Source organism: Apodemus sylvaticus, chromosome 10, assembly GCF_947179515.1.
Source record: "Apodemus sylvaticus chromosome 10, mApoSyl1.1, whole genome shotgun sequence".
NCBI classification, from domain to species: domain Eukaryota; kingdom Metazoa; phylum Chordata; class Mammalia; order Rodentia; family Muridae; genus Apodemus; species Apodemus sylvaticus.
In genome coordinates this window covers 4,800,660-4,819,252 of record NC_067481.1, presented here as the reverse complement: position 1 = coordinate 4,819,252, position 18,593 = coordinate 4,800,660, and the positions used below count along the sequence as shown (strand labels likewise).

General features: G+C 44.8%; 1 protein-coding gene across 5 annotated transcripts in view; it reads left to right on the top strand.

Moving 5' to 3' along the window:
* Tnrc6c (trinucleotide repeat containing adaptor 6C) overlaps positions 1-18,593 on the top strand; it is a 113,662-nt gene that overhangs the window by 33,672 nt on the left and 61,397 nt on the right. For all 5 annotated transcript variants that reach the window (XR_007980001.1, XR_007980000.1, XM_052197844.1 and 2 more), the window contains exons 2-3: positions 15,408-15,507; positions 16,457-16,478. Coding sequence is in view for 3 of the 5 variants with exons in the window: in XM_052197844.1 (XP_052053804.1) it covers positions 15,445-15,507; positions 16,457-16,478 (85 nt within the window). In the remaining 2 variants the exon portion in view is untranslated. The remainder of the gene's footprint in view (positions 1-15,407; positions 15,508-16,456; positions 16,479-18,593) is intronic.

Below are 18,593 nucleotides of genomic sequence, written 5' to 3'. Positions count from 1 at the left end.
AGGCAAGCCTCAGAAGGATGTGTCTAAGGCAGGCAGCAGGGGCTTTGTTTCTAAAGTCAGAGAGAGTGGGGATCGCTGGTGGGACCTGTCTTGCTTTGTTTGGGCCATAGTAGTAAATCTTACCAAGTGAATCTTGGTTCTGAAGTCCATCTTAACACCAGACGGCAGTAAGTCAGGGTTTCTTCAGAAAGCAGGAGGCCACTGTTCAGATCACTGACCCTTTTCCACATTCCAAAGTAAAAGTCACAATTGTCTCCAGACATTCCCTTCTGTGGGCACAGGCTCTAGGGTGAGCCCTGCACTCCTGGCCTCTGGTCTAGCTGGGGCTGGTTGGCTTGGCATGGGGAGTGGGTGTAGCCTTTGGAGGGTGATGGCCTTGCACTGCAGCCTCACACCTTGCTGTGCTGTGTGCCCACCCTGTGGCAGCTGCTACCAGAGCTGGGAGAATCCCTCCCCTCCCTCTCCTGGCTGATTCCCCCTAACCCCCCCCCCCCACTTTGACTGAGAAAACTGTTTTCTGGCCATTTTAGCTGCCTGGGCCACAGCTCTGAGGGCAACCTAGACCCTGCTAAAATTTGAGAGGAGAGAGAGATGAGAAAGCTGCCTTCACACAGGTTGAATTTCTAACTGGGCTGCTCTTTGGAAAGCCCATGTTTCATGTTCCTCCTGCCTGTGTTCTGTGTTCCATTATACTTGGTCTACCGTCCTTTTAAGTCAGCAGGAGAGTCTGTAGTGGGCGCTCTCTGTGGTCAGCCCCGGAAGGCCTAACCATTTCTGTTTCATTAGTAACAGGTTTGTGAGCTTGGCTTGCAGTAGTACCTACCTGTCCAGTGTTTCACACACTTTGAGCATTAGGGGGCTACAATCAGGGCAGGGTTGGGTTTTCCCTGAAGGCTCCTTTGGGGAAGGATCAGTCCCACAGTCTTCCACAGACCATACTTGGGCAAAATTCAGTTCTTGTAGTACTGTAATAAGAGTTACAATGCCGGGTAGTGGTGGCGCATGCCTTTAATCCCAACACTTGGGAGGCAGAGGCAGGCGAATTTCTGGTCTACAGAGTGAGTTCCAGGACAGCCAGGGCCACACAGAGAAACCCTGTCTGGTGGGGAGGGGGAAAGTGGGGGGGATTTACAGTAAGTTGTGACTTCAAAGTACCCTAATCAATAGGGAGATTTTACATCAATCTGCTAGAACAAAGGGTCTGTCACAGAGTGAGGGAAGTGACATAGACTGGTGTGGTGTTCTGATGGTTAGAAGCAAGTCACAGGTTATCCCTCTCACACTCTGAGAGATAGGTCTGTCAACTTGTTACACTTTAATCCTCAGAGGACATGCTTCCTCTCGACTCAATGTCCCGTCCTTCAGAATCACTCAGCATGTAGGTCCCCATTGCTATAATGTGCCCTGTCAGGTGACACAGAGTTCTAAGCACTTACTCCAAGACTGCTATGCCCGTGACTTTCCATAGTCATTCTAGTACTAAGTGTTACTCAGACCATGCTGCACCTTTCTAGTCAGATGCTCTCTTGACGTCTTTGTCCTGTTCTGTCCTCTAGCTAGCACACACTTTCTGAGCGCAGCAGGTAGCAGAAGTTGGATAAAGTGAGGCTTGAATATCTATGATGATGGACAAGATACTGTGTCCTCCTCTTCTCCTTTTAGTTTGTTTGATAACGTTTACCAGTCCTTCCTAACTAATGCTGCAAGGAAAATCTTCCTCAATTAGCCAGATTTTTTAAAATGATGGTGGCATTCTATGCCCTCTGTCATTTAAAGAGTGAGCTAGATGTTGCTTTGGTGAGAAGAGCTTGGAGTAGACCCAGAGTAACGTGGGATCCTAATTCTTGTGTTTCTTTTTTTTTTTTTTTTTTTTTTTTTTTTTTTTTTTTGGTGTTTTCAAGATACAGTTTCTTTGTATAGCCATGGCTATCCTGGAACTCAATCTGTAGACCAGGCTGGCCTCGAACTCAGAAATCCACCTGCCTCTGCCTCCTAAGCCCTGAGATTAAAGGCATGCACCACCAGTGCCCAGCGATTCTTGTGTTTCTTGAAGATGAAACTCAGGATGAGAAACAGTTTGATTTCAGGTAACTAGCCCCCAGAGACAAACCCAAGCCCTAGGCCTTTTATTGCCTCCTACTTTATAAATACAGGGAATAGTCAGCTAACAAGAGTTTGAGAATAAGAAAAACAAATGTATTGAAAAACTAACTTGCCACACCCCATGCCCTCACCACCCAGCAAAAAGATGTTTCACAGGTACTTCATGCCCAGCCTGCCCTCCCCTTAGAGCCCCATATCACATTCCCCCTTACTCAGTTCTCACTGCTACAGAAACAAGCTGCACTGCCAATCAAAGCAAGGCTGTTTTCTTTAACAGAAGCTGGGCAGGAGAGCGGGAGCTCCTTTGTAGTAACAATAAGCTGAAAATAAAGTGAGCGGGTAAAAATGGAGGAATGACTGAGTGCATTATGGGAAGAGTCACACCACGGGGTACTAAGGAGCCATTAAAAAGAAGAGATGTGGTTGTCAGCTGGGGGTGGGGGGTTCCCCAGCAATGGAGGAGAGTATTCCTCTTTCTCCACATCCTTGCCAGCATCTGCTGTCCCCTGAGTTTTTGATCTTAGCCATTCTGACTGGTGTGAGGTGGAATCTCAGGGTTGATTGATTTACATTTCCCTGATGACTGAGGATGCTGAACTTTTCTTTAGGGGCCTCTTGGCCATTCAGTACTCCTCAGTTGAGAATTCTCTGTTTAGCTCTGTTCCCCATTTTTTGATAGGGTTATTTGGTTCTCTGGAGTCTTAACTTCTTGAGGTCTTCGTATATATCGAATATTAGTCCTCTATCGGATGTAAGATTGGTAAAGATCTTTTCCCAATCTGTTGGTTGCTGTTTTGTCCTATTGACAGTGTCGTTTGCCTTATAGAAACTTTGCAATCTTATGAGGTCTCATTTGTTGATTCTTGATCTTAGAGCATAAGCCATTGCTGTTCTGTTCAGGAAATTTTCCTCTGTGCCCATGTGTTCAAGGCTTTTCCTCATTTTCTCTTCTATGAGATTCAGTGTATCTGGTTTTAGGTGGAGGTCCTTGGTCCACTTGGACTTGAGCTTTGTACAGGAAGATAAGAATGGATCAATTTGCATTATTTTACATGCTGGGATATGAATTGGAAAAGAAGAAGTCAAAATATCACTATTTGTAGATGATATGATAGTATACTTAAGTGACTAAAAATTCCACCAGAGAACTCCTAAAACTGATAAACAACTTCAGCAAAGTGGCTGGATATAAAATTAACTCAAATACATCAGTAGCCTTCCTTTATACAAATGATAAACAAGCCGAGAAAGAAATTATGGAAATGACTCCCTTCACAGTAGTCACAAATAATATAAGATATCTTGGTGTGACTCTAACCAAACAGATGAAACATCTGTATGACAAGAACTTCAAGTCTCTAAAGAATTAGAAATTGAAGAACTTAGAAGATGGAAAGAAATCATTTGAAATGTAAATTAAAAAAAAGAAGAAGATGGAAAGATCTCCCATGCTCATGGATTGGCAGGATTAATATAGTAAAAATGGCCATCTTGCCGGAAGCAATGTACAGATTCATGCAATCTCCATCAAAATTCCAACTCAATTCTTCATAGAGTTAGAAAGAGCAATTCTCAAGTTCATTTGGAATAACAGAAAAACCAGGATAGTGAAAACTATTCTCAACAATAAAAGAACTTCTTGGGGGAATCACTATCCCTGCCCTCAAGCTGTACTACAGAGCAATAGTGATAAAAATTGCATAGTGTTGGTACAGAGATAGACAAGTAGATCAATGGAATAGAATTGAAGACCCAGAAATGAACCCACACACCTATGGTCACTTGATCTTTGACAAAGAAGCTGAAACCATCCAGTGGAGAAAAGACAACATTTTCATTTATTTATTTTTAATTTTTATTTTAAAGATAGGGACTCACTATATAACCCAAGGTGTTTGGGAACTTGCTCTAGAGACCAGGCTAGCCTTGAACTCACAGAGATCAGAGGCAGTCTGCTTCTGCCTCCCTGTTGCTAGGAAAGATTAAAGCTATGGGCCACCATGCTTAGCTCCCCCCACCTCGGAGATGGAAGCACCACCTTTGTTTCCAATTCCCTTGACTTTGACCTTCGCTCATGCTTTTACTCTGTCCAGATCTTCCGTCCTCTCATGTACTTCCCGCAGTCCAGACCATGCTGACTCCCAAGTCTCTGCCCATCTGGGTTCTCCACAAAGGATGTTATTCAATTGTTGTTTTGTAAAACTGGGACCCTACTACATATTCCATTTTGCATCTTGCTTTTCTTACTGTATGCTCCAGCTGGGTAGGTATCCTACATCCAATAGAGAGCTAATATCCAATGTATACAAAGAACTGAAGAAGTTAGATTCCAGAGAACCAAATAACCCTATCAAAAAATGGGGAACAGAGCTAAACAGAGAATTCTAAACTGAGGAAACTTGAATGGCTGAGAAGCACCTAAAGAAAAGTTCAGCATCCTTAGTCATCAGGGAAATGTAAATCAAACAACCCTGAGATTCCACCTCATACCAGTCAGAATGGCTAAGATCAAAAACTCAGAGGACAGCAGATGCTGGCAAGGATGTGGAAAAAGAGGAACACTCCTCCATTGATGGTGGGATTGCAAGCTGGTACAACCACTCTGGAAATCAGTCTGGCAGTTCCTCAGAAAATTGCACATAGTACTACCTGAAGACCCAGCTATGCCACTCACTCCTGGGCATATACCCAGAAGGTGCTTCAATATGTAATAAGGACTCATGTTCCACTTTGTTTATAGCATCCATTTTTATATAGCCAGAAGCTAGAAACAACCCAGATGTCCCTCAACAGAGGAATGGATCCAGAAAATGTGGTACGTTTACACAATGGAGTACTACTCAGGTATTAAAAACAATGAATTTATGAAATTCTTAGGCAAATGGATGGATCTAGAAAATATCATCCTGAGTGAGATAACTCAGTCACAAAAGAACACACATAGTATGTACTCACTGATAAGCAGATATTAGACAAAGAGCGTGGAATACCCACGATGCAGCTCATGGACCACATGAAGCTCAAGAGGAAGGAAGACCAAAGAGTGGATGCTTCAGTCCTACTTAGAAGAAGGGACAAAATAATCAAGGGAAGTAGAGGATGGGAGGGACTTGGGAGGGGGAGAAGGGAAGAATCAGGTATAGGAGGAGGTGGAGATGCGCAGAGGGTGGGGAAATTGAGCATAGGTGTGTGGCAGTGGGGGTAGGGGAGCTGGGGTAGCAACCAGAAAGTCCCAGATGCCAGGGAAGCAAGAGCCTCTCAGGGCCCCACGGGGATGGCATTAATTGAAATACCCTACAAAGGGAAGGGATCTGTCGAGATCATATCCAGATGTTCATCACGGCCCCCTAGTTGAGGGATGGGGCCATGCACCCATCTCCAAAATTTTAACCCAGAATTGTTCCTGTCTAAAGGAAATACAGGGCCAAAGAGTGGGAGAGAGACTGAAGGAAAGGCTATTCAGAGACTGCCCCATCTGGGAAACCATTCCATCTGTAGATACCAAACCTAGACACTGTTGCTGATGCCTAGAAGTGATTGCTGACAGAAGCCTGATACAACTGTCTACTGAGAGACTCTGCCAGAGCCTGACCAATACAGATGTGGATGCTCGCAGCCAACTGAGCACAGGGACCCCAATGGAAGAGCTGAAAGGGTCCTATCCCTTATCCAGTGGGAGGGGAGGCCCTTGGTCCTGTGGAGGCTTGATGCCCCAGTGCTAGGGCGGTGAGGCAGGAATGGGTATGTGTGTGGGGGAGCACCTTCATAGAAGTAGGATAAGGGGGGAATGGGATAGGGGATGTGTAGAGGGGAAACCAGGAAAGGGGATAACATTTGAAATGTAAACAAATAAAGTATTGAATTTTTTAAAAACTTGCAAATAAATAAAAGTACTGCCAGGCGGTGGTGGCGCACGCCTGTGATCCCAGCACTCTGGGAGGCAGAGGCAGGTGCATTTCTGAGGTCGAGGCCAGCCTGGTCTACAGAGTGAGTTCCAGGACAGCCAGGGTTATACAGAGAAACCCTGTCTCCAAAAAGCCAAATCCAAAAAAAACAAATAAATAAGTACTATTTAAATACATAATACATACATACATACATAAATGAAATTCTAGTAGGACTATGGAGTATGGCTCAATGCAGAGAGGGGGCAGAGATCTGCCTATAATTCTAATACAGGAGAGAAGTGGCAACAGAAAATTTCTGGAGCAAGAGCAATCTGAATAGCCAGACTAGCAGTGACCTCCAGGTTCACCCTGACACCTTGCTTCAATATAGAAAATGGAGATTGAGGAAGACCTCTTTCATCAGCCTCTGTCTCTAGAAATGTACACACACACACATGTGCACTTATACACACAAACATGATCCCATACACATTAAACGTACTCCTCATTAATCAGTATGTGCTAGCTTTTTACAACTGTCCCAAAAAGTCATTCCAAATTGAAGCTTATAATCTCACTGAGCCCACAAGAGAGATAACTTACTAATGATCAGAAAAGAATGTGCACTCTTGGAAGATTCTGTTCTTTGTAAGCATTAGCTGAGATTAGATACCAAAAGGGAGAGATGGGACCAAAAAAGCCTTAAATGGTTCTAGATTTTTCTTGAGGTCAGAGAGACAGGAGAGGAGTCTGTCACCTGGGCACCGACAGCCCAGAAGACAAAGGAAGCTTTTTTTTTTTTCCAAAAGATTTATTTATTCTATGTATATGAGTATACTATAACTGTCTTCACACACCAGAAGAGGGCATCGGATCCCATTACAGATGGTTGTGAGCCATCTGTAATTGCATGTGGTTGCTGGGAATTGAACTCAGGATCTCTGGTACAGCAGTCAGTGCTCTTACCACTAAGCCATCTCTCCAGCCCCAGAGGAAGCTAGGAACATAAAGTTCCCTGGCCTTCATCCTGAAGGCCTGCACCCAGCATCCTCAGCCATCCATCCTTACTGTGGCCAAGAGCAATGCTGATGACAGCAGCTTGCTAGAGTCATTCAGATGTGTGTCCTTGTGTGTGCGTTGTGCTGTGATTCCAGAGGACATGCAAAGCTATCAGCTGGAAATGTGTATTACATGAGTCATTCCGCCCTTTAGTCTGCTGCCTTTCCCAACAAGTAGCATACTTTTCGTCGGTCATGTCCTTGTGAGCATGCAACATGGTCCTGAGATTTCATCTCTCTAAGAAGACAGGTAATGACAGCAGCTTGGCAGGGCAGGAGAGAGTCAGGAAATAGAAGTTTCCATGAGGGTGAAAAACATAGATAGCAGAAATAGGACTAAGGACAGAAAAGTAAGGTCAGGATCCAGGATTGTCCAGGACAACTCCTGCAGGAGGCTGTTTGGGGTGGCTAGATCAAATGCATAATAACCAGGAGGTTGAGGCTGCTTTAGCATGGCAGACAGCTCCTCGACTGATCTAAGACAGGAATCCACAGTGAAATACATCTATCCGCAAACACAAAGCTCCTCAGATGAGAGAATGGTAAGGGAAGAAGAGACATAAACATAATTCTGCAGGTATCAGAGGCTGACTTTCCTCTCTAGCTGGAATGGAGCAGGCTTCCCATCTGCAGAACAGTGGCGAGGTTAGAAACAGGCAGTCAGGAGGGAGGAGAGATACCTAGGGAACAAGCTGAAAATAGATTTACTGGCTTGAAAACATCCGTAAGCCAAAGGCTAAGCATGAACAGAGGCACACAACCCACTGAGGTGCACACTCATGCAGCTTCAGATCTCGGACAGGAGAGGCATATACAGCCCTGTGGGAAAAAAGCATGTGACCTGAGAAGAATTTAGGTCTTAGTGGCGTGGTCCTTCTGACAAGGACTGTGTGCTGAGCTGCAGCCGCATGGTGCCTTCAAGTCACTTCTCAGCCTGACATGAGAGACCCAGTCATGCCACCACCAGTCTAACAAGGAAGCTTGCACAACTTCCAGAAATTCACTTCTGCAACCCTTTCTTTTTTCTTTTCCTTTTTAAAATTTTTCTTTTACCTTTTTATTTTGTGTGTATAGGTGTTTTGCCTGTGGTGATGTTTGTCCATGTACCACGTGTTTGTAGTGGCAACAGAGGCCAGAAGAAGATATCAGATTGCCTGGGAGTGGAGTTACAGAAAGTTATGTAGTGGTAGGTGCTAGGAATCAAGCCCACGTCATTGCAAGGACAGTCCGTGCTCTTAACTATGAGCCATCTCTCCAGCTCTTCTCCCTACTCCCACCCACACTCCGATAGGCTCTCACTGTGTAGCTCTGGCCATCCTGAAACTCAGAGAGCTGCCTGCCTCTGCCTCTAACCCTAACCATGCCTATTTAGGGATTAAAGGCCTGCGCCACCATACCAGGCTTCTTAAAGAGACACTTTTTCCCCCCAGCAAGATATGATAGCAGTTACAGGAGGGCAAGTCATGGAATAACTAAGTTGAAACATTGAAGTTAACAGTACTGGATAGGTAAGGCTGTCAGAGTTTCCTTATGATGCATCAGTGTCTCCTTCCCTCCCTGTCAGTCCGAATCAAATCCAAATGAGTGAATGGGGGTTCAGGATAGAGCTTAGCCTTTAAGAACACTTGTTCTTAGAGAGGACCTGGGTTTAGCCCAGCAGCTCACAACCATCTGTAACTCCCGTTCCTGGGGATCAGACACACCCTATTCTGACCACATGTATGCATATGGTACAAATATATTCATGCAAGTAGAATATTCATATACATAAAATGAATTTTTTTTTTTTTTGGTTTTTTGGATTTGGTTTTGTTGAGACAGGGTTTCTCTGTATAGCCCTGGCTGTCCTGGAACTCACTTGGTAGACCGGTCTGACCTCGAACTCAGAAATCCACCTGCCTCTGCCTCCCAGAGTGCTGGGATTACAGGCGTGCGCCACCACTGCCCGGCCAAAATGAATATTTTTGATTTGAAATTTTTGATTCAAAATAGAAGTTGAATAAAGAAAAATAACCAGACCTTGGCGCAAAGTGACCGTAGGATCCTGGAAAGCTGTGCAGAATGCCAGCAGCCTGTGAGTGCTCTGCATGCTGAGACCCTGGAGGGTTTGGATCACATCGAACGAGCCAGTCAGCATAGTCAGATCCACAAAGAGGAAAGTGGAGGCAGGACGAGGGAAGAAATGGACAGCGTTGGAAAGGGGAAACATGCTAGTTACATGGCAGTGGGAATAACAACACTACTAAGACATATTCTTTTTTTTAATGATAAAGAATATGTCACTTATTTGGACAAACTGATCTACAAAGTCTTTCTGTCCTAAAGTCCTGTGCTAGCTTCTTATATTTGTTTTAGAACATTATACATGAACATTTTCCTCCTATTCTTTCATGCTTTTTCCCTCCCAAATGTTTGGTTATTACTGCTACATATATATTCAATGTGTGTGTGTGTGTATGCCCACATTATACACACCTTTATGCAAACTGCTGAGTCCATTTAGCATTGCCAGTTTGAACGCCTGTCCAGGTCTGACCTCGGAATTAGACAACACATGTAAAAGCTTGTCCATGGAGGACAGTGATTGCCCTTCTGAGCAGCCGTCGGCCTCTGTAGCCCTTGATTTAGGGGTAGAAGCTTGTGGGTTTCCTGGGCCCACGCTGGCGTGTGTGCAGGTCTGGTTCAGGTAATGATGGTGAGGGTTCCTGGGTGCATTTTTCCCTGTGTGACTAAGCAGCACTGTCTAGCTTAGTGTCCCAGTCTGCTCCCTGAGCTTAGGAGTGGGGGCCGTGCTGCAGGTCTGTCCACTGGGACTGGACATGTCACTGTCAGCTGTTCTCTGCGTGTGGCCAGCTGTGGAGCTCTGTAGTAAACCTTTATCGCAAAAGAAAGGGTCTTCGATGAAGGGAGAAAACGATGCTTACTCGGTGGAGCCTAAAGCTCATGAGCTGCACAGGTAGGCCTGAGCTATACATACATTAAAATGCTTAAAAGAGAACATTGCAGCATATACCTTACTAGAAGTTTTAGTTTTTTAAACTGGTGTACTACTGTAGGGTTAATGGGGTCCCAAGTTTGCTCTGCCACAGAGCTCAGCCGCTCAGGGAGGCAGGATGGTAGGAACTTGACTGTGCTTACTGTGCCATTGATGGGTGGATGTCAGGCAGTTGGGCAGCCCTGGGAACCACTCTGGGGGCGGGGAAGGACAGTCTGAGGCACCGTGCAGCTGGAGCTGTCCCGGGGGTCCCAGAGCCTGTGACGAGGGCCTGAGCTCAGGCTCTCAGACACCCAGGTTCCTCTGGGAGCCGCAGAAGAGCTGAGAAGAGTGGGGGCCCCCACGGGTTGGGGAAGTGAGAGGGGAACTCTGGCTGGTCCCTGGTCCCTGGGGGAGTCCTTGGGCAGTTGGCTTGGGCTTGGTTGCCATGGCTGGGAGCACAGAGAGACCTTCTACAGAGATTAGGCAGTGGCTCTGTAGGCGAAGGCCTGCTCCATCGCTCCCCGTGGCAGATCCCATGAAAAGAGACAGTCCACAGTTTTAAGACATTTATTGTCATGGGGGATAGGTGATGAGTAAAACCGTACCCCACTTCTCAGGCGGGCCTGAGATTAAATACCTTTTGCAGGGAGGAAAAGGAAATTGGGGAAGGAAACCTTATTGGCTAAGCCTTTCAGGCCGTATGTACCTCATTAAAATGGAGATCTGTCTTGAGCCTGTGTGACCACAGGTCATGTCCTCTATATGTGGAGCAGCTTGAGGCATTCATTGCCCTTATTGACTGATGGCCACAAATCTATGGAGGGCTGGGCTAGTGATATGGGCCTGGTGCCCGAGAATCAGGCGAAGCACCTACTGTCCCTTTGGTGTCACCAGGGCTTCTAGCCTTAGCTCAACTGGGAACCCAGGCTACCCCTCAAGGTCCCACAGTGTACCTGTAGTCAGTTGAAGCAAGAACTGTTCCCAGCCCAAAGAAGGTAGACAGAAAGCTCTGGAAATAGCAGCACTTGGGAGGTAAATATACCTAGATAAGGAGTTGGTAGTCATTCTCAGCTACCCACAGTTCAATAGAGTGCCAGCCTATACATGAGGTCCCTTTTTGTTTGTTTGTTTATTTGTTTTAAAGGCTGGGTTTTAGATTTTAGGTGAAGGGAGAAGTGCAAAAATGCAAACAAACACAGGAAGAATAAAAATTAAAAAATTCAAACTAGAGATGGCTAATCTGTTCTGAGGATTGTCTTCTGTCAGAGGACCCAGGTTCAGTTTCCAGCACCCACATGACAGCTCACAACTGTCTGTAATTCTAGCTCCAGGGGTTTTGACACCTTCAGATAGACTGGCAAAACACTAATACACATAAAATAAAGTTAAAAAACATTAATAAAATAAGGGCTGGAGAGATGGCTCAGCAGTTAACTAACTGCTCTTCCAGAGGCCCTGAGTTCAATTCCCAGCAACCACATGGTGGCTCACAACCATCTGTGATGGGATCTAATGCTCTCTTCTAGTGTGTTTGAAGACAGCTATTGTGTACTCACGTATATAAATAAATCTTTTAAAAAATAAAATAAAAGACTTCAAACAACAGCTGAGCTTGGTGGTGCACATCTTTAATCCAAGGACCTGGGAGGCAGAAGCACATAGATTTCTATGAGTTCAAGGACAGCCTGATCTACATAGTGAGTTCCAGGCCAGCCAGGGGGCTATATAGGAAGACCCTGCCTCTGCTTCTGCCTCAAAGAGGCGAAGACAAGGGTTCCACAAAAAGTTAAAATGTGACCTCCATGTGCCACATGTGTTGTTCGCCTGTTTGAAGAAGCAGCAGAGCCAGGCTGGCTGTAGAGTGAAAGACCAGATTCCACCCTGGAAGTTTCCACACTGGAACTTCCCCCAATAAGAAACCCTATATAAAGCTTGTCTCCTGGTCAGTTTCCTGCTGCTTCTTGCCCAAGCAAGGGCAGCCACCCTCTTATGACTCCCAATAAATCTGTGTGAGGTTTGTTGTGTGGTGTGACTATGGTATCCTTGGCTCTCTACTGCCAGAATGTCTTTCCTTTAGAGCTATAACACCTTCATTGGGGAAGTCTTCCTCTCCAGAGTTGTAACACTTCCACCAGGAAAAAGCCTTTCCTCTCAGAGCTATAGCACTTACACAGGCCCTATCCATCATTACCAAAACTGCAAAAAAGAAACAAGCCTCACATTGACTGGGATCATTAAGTAACACAGATAAAAGGGGATAATTACACCTCATTTATTGCTTTTAAAAAGAAGCATATGACCAGGCAGTGGTGGTGTGCTGCAAGTCAATTCCAGTTATCGGGAGGCAGAGGCAGCGGGTCTTTGTGAGTTCGAGGCCAACTTGATGTACAGAGCCACTTCCAGGACAGCCAGAGCTGTTGCACAGAGAAACTCTTATCTCAAAGGAAGGAGGGAGAGAGGGAGGGAGGGAAAGAGGAAGGAAGGAAGGAAGGAAGGAAGGAAGGAAGGATGCACATGAATTTTTTTGGTTTGGTCTTGTTTTCTGGCCTTTGAGATGTGTTTGCAGGTGTACCCCCCCCAAGCTGCCAGCTAGAGCCACAGCTGCTTTTGTTTTGTGGAAGGTGGTAACCCAGGACCATCCATATATGTGCTGGAGCAAGTGCTTTGCCCCTTAGTCCCATAAAGAACGTTCTTGAGGGTACCCAAGAAACTTTCACCTTACTTTGCCTCTAAGATGACACCAGTTGACACACAGGAAAGGAGTCTTTCCTTTTCTCTTTGTCCTATGAGTGCTTCCCGTGGGCATGTATTATATTATAAAATAAAAACGTGATTAGGTGTTGGCTTTTTAAATTAATAATGAAAAGTGGCAGATGTACAGAAAGACGGTAGGAGTGGTTGCTGCTGGGTGCTTTGCCATGTAAACTGGGAGCTGAAGAATAACTGACCTTAGTCACTTGAGTTTTCAGATGAAGAGAATTAAGCAGAAGCCATTTTCTTCCTCCTACTGTTGAATACCTCTGTAACAAGAACAAGCTTCTAGCTCCCTGCCTGCTTTCTTACGTTTCCTCTCCGAGGATAATTTAAGGGTCTTCCTGTGCTGTAGACTAAGAAAGCCTGACTGGCAGCAGGCAGCCAGGTCTCAGGTGGTTTTATTTTCTTTCTAGATGTGTGACTGTAGCTGCATGGTTGCAGCATATCTGGTCACACTTAGAACTGCCTGCAACTAGAATGCAGTGCATGCAAACAGCTCAGTGTGTATACATCTTTTACCATGGAAACATTCTGGAGAGTATCTCTTAAGATAATGAATAGTAGTTTTTCTGAGTTCATAAATATGTAGAAATTCTGGAGTCATCTGAAAGCTTTAAATACTGCTAATGCCAGAGTCCTGCCCACAAAGATTCCATCCAGAGGGGTTGTAGCAGTCTTGGTTTTAGAAATTTTTAAGCTTCCTTTCTTAATTCTGATCGGAAGCCACAGACTGAGTTAATCACTGTTTTGAAGGAAAAATATTCACAGATACCCCCCCACCAGCCATATAAATTGAAGTTGGTTTTATTATGATAGTTATTTTGTTATGGACAATCTGCCTCTAGTTTGAAATTCCTTATATGGATAGTTGCATGTAAAATACATTGATAAATGTAAAATTATTAAATACAAAGCAGCATCTATGCATGGGTAAATGATGCTTGGCTGAGGCTTTTGGGCACATTATTCTTCTAGTTTAGCTGTTGAATATGTCTGCCCACCTGTATTAGTCTAGGTCCAGTAGGGATGTAGAAGCCTTACAATGGTATAAATGGATATATTTCATTTAAGAAAAGTCGTGATAATAGGATTAACTGTAAACTGGGCATGGTGACATATACCTTTTATTCTCGTGCTCAGGAATCAGAGGCAGGGGAATCTCTGAGTTTGAGGCCAGTCTGGTCTATATACTGAATTCCAGGCCAGCCAGGGCCACATACTGAGACCCTGTTTCAAAAAACAAGCAAGCAAAGAATTAACTATAGAAAGTGGCATGAACCCTGAGCTGATGAAGCCCTAGCTAAGAAGGGAGCCCCACTGGAAAGCTGTCGCTCACAGAGCAGTGCACAGATTGGCTGAGGGAGCATCTGGAAGCACTTAAGCTACCTGTTCTTCAACTAGAACACACACAAAATGCAAGCCAGTCACAACCAGCAGCCCCTCAGCCAGTTGTGCTTCCACTGGAAAGGAACCTGGGCATGTTGGTGGCTAGGTATGTGTGTGGGGTATAAATCAGTGCAGCAGGCCTGGAGCCCAGTGTTCCTGTTATTAGGGCCACTTTTTTTTTAATTGGGAGACACATGAGACACACGGGTAGATGGCTAGTAATAGGACTGGAATAAGATCGGGGTTGAGAGTGCCATTGGATGGGATGCTAGACTGCCAAAGCTAAGGCTGTTTATGCTAAACATAGGTATGTAGCCAGCGTCGGGGCTTCATGCCCACATACAGCACCACAGTACCAGGTGTCAAGAGGGCCCTTCTTCCTGCAGTAGTATCCTGTACCAAAGAGAAATTGCCTGTGGTGCTGACTGAAGGAGAAGGGCCAGAGCCCAGGTTACTGGGAGAGCATGGGGCTATCAGGAGATGGATTGTGACCACTGACACACCACCTGGGCTAGCTGCAGCTCTACAGCCCAGCCGTTGGCTGTCTTGACTTTTTAAAGCAGAATTCTTCTGTGTTGCGTATCTTGTAATAGCTCTCCAGCCAAACGGGGTTCTGTGTAAAAAAATAATCCTTTTGTCAAACAAACACGAAATTAGAGCATACATGGGAATCACCCCCTAGGAGCCTGATTTGTTGGATAAGGTAGATAGACATCACAAATGCACATTTCTAATAGGTAACACCTATGCTGGCAGTCTCTGAGACAAGACTTTGATAGTACCTTACTCTGTAGACTCCATACCAAGCCGTGCTCTAATCTCTTTCTCCACAATTGTGGGCAGAACAAATGAAGACAGTTAAGCCACTTGACAAAATGGCAGGGCAGTTGCTATAGTCCTGGAGGTGAGCCTCTATTTCTGACATCCTCTCAAAGTGGCTCTACCCTGTTTATGACATTGTGTAGCTCAAGACCTGCTGCACAGTAATATCTCTATCCTGTATCTTGACTGTTGCGTTTCAAACCCAGGGCCTCTCTGATACAAGGCTGGCAAGCACTGCACCACTGAGCTATGGCAGCAGTACTCCACTGCACGCACATCGGGCTCCAGTTTATCCAGTAGGCCACGCTCAGCCTCCCAGACAGGATTACAGTCCTGTGCCACCAGTCCTGGTTGCTGTTTTCTTCTTCATTGGCTTTAAAGTAGTCATCATACTAACACTGTTCCTTAAATATTTAATAGGGTAAAAGAACAGGAAACACAAGAAGAGGAACGTTTGATGGAAGAAAAGAAAAAGAAAAAGCAGGAAGACAAGAAAAAGAAGGAAGGTGCTCAGAAAAAGGTTTGCTAGAATTCCATCTTCCATGTCTTCCTGTGTCTTGTCTGCATTAACATAGCTATCTCATGGCCATAGTTGATTCTATTGCTGTTTTAAATCAATATACTGAGTCTATAATTAGTAAAGACCGCTTCACTTGGCTAGTGAAGTGAGTGCAGAGTGCCAGCTACAGAACGTCTTTTCTAACGATGTACTGAAGCCGTGTGTTCGGCTGTTTAGCAAAGAATGTTCGTGCTGCCTCCTGAGAACGAGCTGTGCCCAGCCCAGAGCAGCCCTCTCTGAGATCCCAGGGAGAACCAGGAAACTGATAGTATTAGAAAAGCTAGAAATAAGTTCTATAAACCAGTCTGGAGAGATGACTCAACAGTTTAAAACATTAAAAAAAAAATTAAACCTTATAGTCATATTTCCATTTTCATTGCATAAAATAACCAAACGAAAGCAATCAACCTTGCTTTCATCTCTGTACCGAGCCATGAAGCTGGAAGGATCCCTTCTAGACTGGCACATAGAGAGTGCAGGTGGTGTCCATAAACATGCTTGCAGTAACTAACTTAGCACTGTCCTGTGCTCAGAGCAGGATTGTTTTTCAGTAGTAAAGGCTTGCTTTAAAAATGTTACTAAGAGGCAGAGGCATGCCTATTCTCTCTTTCTCTCTCTCTCTCTCTCTCTCTCTCTCTCTCTCTCTCTCTCTCTCTCTCTCTCTCTCTCTCTCCCCCCCCTCCTCCCAAATAATTAAAAGAAAAGAAAGAAAAAAAAAAGAAGCAGCAGATCTCTGTAAGTTTGAGAAAGCCTGCTCTACACAGTGAATTCTAGGACAGTCAAGGCTCCATGTCTCAAAGAAACGTAAGAAAAAAAGAACCTAAAATAATTAAAAGTCTGCTTATAAACCTTTATCAGTGTAGACATTGCATATAATTGTTTCTAAAGAAGTTGTGATTCTTTTTTTCAGGCTGCTGATCAAAAAACCAAAGGTAAGTTTATTTATTTATTTGTTTTTATACTTTGCGAGGGGCATGCATTTTATAATAGTATCAAACACTGCAATGGTAGGACTTTTGTAAAATTTATTTTATGTTTATGGGTGTTTTGCCTGCATGTTTGTCTACCAAGTGTGCACAAAGGCCAGAAGAGAGCCTGGGATCTCCTGGACCTGAACTTTAGATAGTTGTGAGCCACCCCGTGGGCATTGTTAACTTCTCTTTGCCTTCCCTTGGACACAGTCACACATGTAGATGCTTTGTAAGGACTTTGCAAAAGTTCTGTCAGCTGTGGTCTGTAGTAATACTCCATGTCTAGTTGGCATCTTGTAGTTTCTTTGTTTGTTTTAAAGATTTTTTTTTAAATTTATTTCATGTATACGAGTACACTTGTAGCTGTCTTCAGACACATCAGAAGAGGGCACCAGATTCTATTACAGATGGTTGTGAGCCACCCTGTGGTTGCTGGGAATTAAACCCAGGAACTCAGGAAAAGCAGTCAGTACTCTTAAACTGCTGAGCCTGGCATCTTGTAGTTTTAAAGTCAGAATTATGTATAGAATTTGAAATTGAGCAGGATTTGGATTAAGTTCTTGGTTTTATTTTTAGTAAATGCAGAACTAGTGGAACTAAGCTTTTGACCCTGTGCATCGGTCCTTGGTCCTTGTTACTAGAGTCACATCAAGAGATGAGTTGACTGTTAGATGGGTGTTAAAGCAGCAGGTCATTTCCTCTGCTCCGGTAGAACCTTTTCAGAAGGGTCCAAATGGACTGGCCATGGCAGTATTTGAATTTATGATTTCAAATGAAACAGTGGTTTTTACCGTCATTTACAAATATGGAACTCTTCCTACATTGTTTATATGTGCGCTCTCTTTCTCCTTCTCCCTCTCCCTCTCCCTCTTCCTCCCTCTCTCCCTCCCTTTCTCCCTCCCTTTCTTTCTCCCTCTCTCCCTCTCTCCCTCTCTCCCTCTCTTCCCCCCCTCGTGTGTGTGTGTGTGTGTGTGTGTGTGTGTCTGTGTCCCATTTTCACAGTCTGTTTCATTGTCATTTGTGAATCTTCTCAGGCTGTGCCTGCTCATAACTGGATGAGTGAAGCCCACTGTCCGGCCTCCTGTGGAGTCACTGGTTTCTGTTACTGTGCTGATGGTGCTTACACTGTGGATGAGTGACTGCTGGGTTCTTGTCTCTCCTCTGAGTTGCTGATTTTTGGGGGGACAGTTTGTCAGTTACTGTAATTGGCCTATGAATTTGTCCTAAATACAATTGTTTGCATACTTCTAGAATTATAAAGGATCTAAAGTCTTGTACATAATTTTCTTTTTTAGTTTTTTTTTGTTTTATTTTGTTTTTGTTTGTTTGGTTGGTTGGTTGGTTGGTTTTTTTGGATTTGGTTTTGTTGAGACAGGGTTTCTCTGTGTAGCCCTGGCTGTCCTGGAACTCACTCTGTAGACCAGGCTGACCTCGAACTCAGAAATCCGCCTGCCTCTGCCTCCCAGAGTGCTGGGATTACAGGCGTGCGCCACCACCGCCCGGCTCTAGTTTTTCTTTTATTTCTGTTTTATATGTATGAGTATGTTGCCAGCATGTTTGTATGTGTACCACATGTGTGCTGGCGTTCATCGAGGCCAAAAGATGGTGCTGGATCCATTGGAATTGAGAGTGGTTGTTGAGCTGATATGGGAGTGATAGGAACTGACCCAGCTCGTCTGAAAGAGCAGAAAGAGCTCTTCACCACCAAGCCTGTCTCTCTAGCCTAGTTTGTTTTCTAAGGAATATTAGCGATGTCAGGTTTTGATTTTTCTCAGATCCTATCATTACTCAGTCCCAACAGAATCACCTGCTGTAAGGTGGCCCACATGCCTGGTGCTGGCCTTAGACAGGACACTGATGTGGTGATGAGCTGTTACACAGCAGCAGAAGACGGGCTTGTATTTATATAACCTCCCCCCCCCCCATTCTCTTTGCTTCCCCGGCATGGCCGGGCAGTCCATAGTGCAGGGGCTACACCTGTCTTCCCCTACACTGTCTCCAGAACCCTCACTCAGCTCTTGCCTCTGTGCTTGGTTTGGCCCTAGCATTAATGAGTCCCCTTGTTGCTGCTGTTGT